At 38.6% G+C, this 4,015-nt stretch overlaps 1 protein-coding gene across 1 annotated transcript; it reads left to right on the top strand.

Moving 5' to 3' along the window:
• Nucleotides 1–111: 111 nt before the first annotated feature.
• LOC123759107 (uncharacterized) lies at nt 112–2,340 on the top strand (the record flags this gene model as incomplete). Its single annotated transcript, XM_045743967.2, is given in 1 exon segment — nt 112–2,340. A coding segment is annotated over 1 exon segment (435 nt), but the record flags the coding sequence as incomplete, so codon positions are not given.
• Nucleotides 2,341–4,015: the final 1,675 nt, after the last annotated feature.

Genomic DNA, 4,015 nt, shown 5'->3' with positions numbered 1-4,015 from the left:
TTCATCGTTGAACTTTATAACCACCTTTGTCTAACGAAGTCACTTTCATTGTTGTTGAACACTGTTGGTGTTCTAGTAACGTTGCCCAAGTCACATCTACTTTTCTTTTCCCAGGTGTTATTGTGCCTGGCGATGGCAGCAGCGTCGACCTGGGCCGCGGCGGTGCCTCCTAAGGTCAGTCTCTCCATCAAGGACAAGCTGGCCCTTGACATCCCCGTCAAACAAGTCCACGAGAATGACAAGACGACGGGAAAGGCCGAAGTTGCTAAGGTCGTCTTCCCATCCACCACCCCCACCACGAGCACCACCACCAGCCATCAGCCGCCGAGGAACCCAGCGCGACTTAGTTACATCGACGCGACGGTCTTCAGGCACCAGTTCACCACCCCGGCGACGACTTCGACAACCGAATCTCCGAACGATGACTACGAAGCTTACTTCAGGCTCTGGGACGACCTCAGCTCCTTCGCCGGGGAGATGGGTCCTCTTGGGGGTGACCTGAGGGGAGAGGCTTACATCGATGGCTTCAGACCTCCAGGTTTTTAAGTTTCTTCGAACTCCTCCCTGGTTTCAGGTAGCTTCAACACGCTGAGGGGTTCTAAATAGCTTTCTCCAACGCCTCCGTGACTTCTAGTACTGCGAGCACCAGGGATTCCTATATTATTTCTAGCGCATTCTTGGCTTCTGGTGGGTTGAACACCTCAATGTTTGTAATTGATATGAACGCGCCTGGGTGCTCCGGTAACTTGAAAACCATATTGTTCTATTTATCTGAACGATGGTCTCTGGGGTTGGATAGTTCGAACTCCAGCAAGTTCGAGCTATCGAACTTGCATTGTTCAATGTAACAATGTTTCAGTTACCCTTGGGCGTTCAATTTTGGGTATTTCAGCGGAGTCTATCTTTCTTGAACAATCTGAGACTTCTGATATGAACTCTTAAAGTTCTCATAAATGTTTGAACTTTTAGAGGGGCATATCATTAAGCATATATTAAAACATTGGCATAATCAGCAGCTCATAAAGTTTATGTAAAAATCGTGATGGAGTGTTGAGGTGAAGCAGGAGATCACAGCCCGTCCTCATACACAAAGACCAAATGCTCGCTGACCCAGTCGACGAGTCCCCGTTCATCAATGACAAACACTTTACACACACACCACTACAGATTATGTTCGAACCCTTCCTGAACACTGCTTCGCTCTCATCCTGTGTTCGAACACCACTACTAAATTATTCCCCAGAGTATTACAAACACAAATAATTGCCAACAAAACCAAACCCCTAGGCCTAATTATACACAAAAATTCAAATATAAATATATATATATATATATATATATATATATATATATATATATATATATATATATATATATATATATATATATAAAATATCATTTTAATTTGGGGAAATCTTGAGTTTGAATAACACCGTAGGATGAAGACTGTGTCTTGGAGGGAGTCGGGAGCAGCTTGCACAAGCAGAGGCTGAAGACGGGTTGACGGGTCGTGAGCACATTGTATGTACAGATGACGTGGCGCTCTGACGGAGCTCTACTCGTAGCGGAGCTGCTCTCTCTCTCTCTCTCTCTCTCTCTCTCTCTCTCTCCCGAGGGCATCTTCAAGTCTCCAACGTGTCAGCCTCCGCTGCTCTCTCCACAACCGTCAAAGAGAACATTATATATATATAAATTATATATATATATATATATATATATATATATATATATATATATATATATATATATATATATACATATATATATATATATATATAAGTGTACTCCTCAATATATTATAACTCGGTACATTATGTTTGTAACATTTTAAAATTATCTAATATAATGTGGCAATTATATTTAAGAAAATCTAGCTAATTACATGAGTTTGAACACATATATGAAAAAATTGTTACCGATAATGGATTTTATGTTCAATAAATAATTCTCCATGATAAAGGGTAATTTTTAATGTGTGTGTTAATGCCATGTAGTAATGATGGGACGCAAGTTGCCATACCTTATCCACCTTTGACCCTGGTGGCAGAGGTGCCATACCTCGCTCCGATGGCACCACTCAAGGTGGTGCCATCTATTGCTGGATGGGAGGTAGTAAGCCTTGCACTCACATGGGTGCGTACGAGGGTTCGAATCCCATCATTATTATTATTTGTCAGTTCAATTCCTTCAATTTCACTCCATTTGAGCCTCGTTTCATTCCCCTATCTCGTCCTGTACTCTTTAATAATGTGAATATTTTATTTTTGTGTATAATGTTGTCTGAGTTTTGTGAATGATGTAAACTCTTGCATTTTTCAATAAAATAAATAAATGTATAAAGCTGCCTTTTAATCATTTTTCATCTGGTAATTAATTAAAAAAGAGACGATCTTATCTAAATGGCCATGCCGGCCGCTGCCAAGAACAACCTGACGGAACACGTCTCACCAAACGAGATTGGGTGTACAAGAGGTAAACCGAGTTTCCTTCTGCATATTGACTTCTCTCTTTCTTGGTTTACACTCCGTAAAATTTATGGCTGTTTAACCCAACGAGGAACGTATGAACCCAAGCAGCCCACCTAACCTATCGAGTCCGGTAAATAGAAAACGTAACCGATGCATCGTCATTTTGAATGTATTGGCCTACTCCGTACAAAATGCAACGCATTGGGCGAGTAAGAGAGGCAGTCTGCCTCACAAAATTACAGACAATAGCGTTTGCTCAGAATGATTAATATGTATCACTATTCTCACCTCAATTATGTATAAATATCCCTCACCTTAATTATGTATTATTATTATGCCTCACTTTATGTATCATTAGTCTCACTTTAATAACAGAATAACATATATATTTATTTTTAGCGATCAGAGATGATCGAATTTGTGTACACACGCACACATGTATATGTAGACATATATTATTAAATATGACCGAAAAAGTAAGATTAATAATTCTAACACGAATTTTCTCAATGTTTCTTATATTTTTCTTCACTGTTGATGGTAACTGAAAAATCAATTCTCCAAAATTCATTTTTATTTCTAGTCTAGTATGCATATATATGTATGTACGTATGCATGTTCGACGTTGCTCTCCCCCCCCCCCCCCCCCCATCGTCACTCCCCCCCTAACAAAGGGAGGCGTAACGAAGGTCAGACGATGTGGTTAAGGTAGTTAGCTAAGGTATTTTGGTCACCTGTTGTCCAATCAAGGTCATGACGAGACAGTATATATATATATATATATATATATATATATATATATATATATATATATATATATATATATATATATATATATATATATATATATATGTACTTGGTACATATTTATATTTTTGTTATGATTTCTCTTTTTTTTTTTTACGTGCGCGAGTAATTTTTTTTATATAATATTGTAAATATTATTTTTATTATTGGAGGCTTATACTAGATTTAAAATGACCCGTTATCGAAAGTCTTACTAAATAGTAATTGATAGCATTTTATTACACCATTTTTTTATTATATTCACCATTCACTATACACCATTTTATTACATCAACAATAATAATAGATAATAGAAAAATCAACAATTTCATCCCTTTAAAGTTCAGATGAACAAAATTTAGAAGCACATTATTATTGCCAAAGTGTCTCTTAATTATTAATTAAGTAGACATATAATCAAATTATATGTCTCACAGCTCAAGGCCCAATGACTCCTAAGGAACCGAGATCCACTATATCAGTCTTTCTCATTAGTTTCTTTTAATCAAGTAGCATCACCAAAGGAACATCTGCATTGGTGATGTTCCTTAAGGTTCGTTCAGAGACATCTTAAGGAACAGCTGCAATATATGCAACAAAGAACCAGTTCAAGAACAGGAAAATAATGGGCAGAAATTACCTCCATGATTTCATTTCATTTTCCTGCGCTGGCGGGTGTTGGGGCCCCTTGTTGACGCGTATTGTCGCGCTGGCCGCGGGTGAGGGTACACAGGGGGCTCCTGCAGCGTCTCCACCGCCTC

Source organism: Procambarus clarkii, chromosome 15, assembly GCF_040958095.1.
Source record: "Procambarus clarkii isolate CNS0578487 chromosome 15, FALCON_Pclarkii_2.0, whole genome shotgun sequence".
Lineage (NCBI taxonomy): Eukaryota > Metazoa > Arthropoda > Malacostraca > Decapoda > Cambaridae > Procambarus > Procambarus clarkii.
This window is presented reverse-complemented; position numbering and strand designations above follow the sequence as displayed.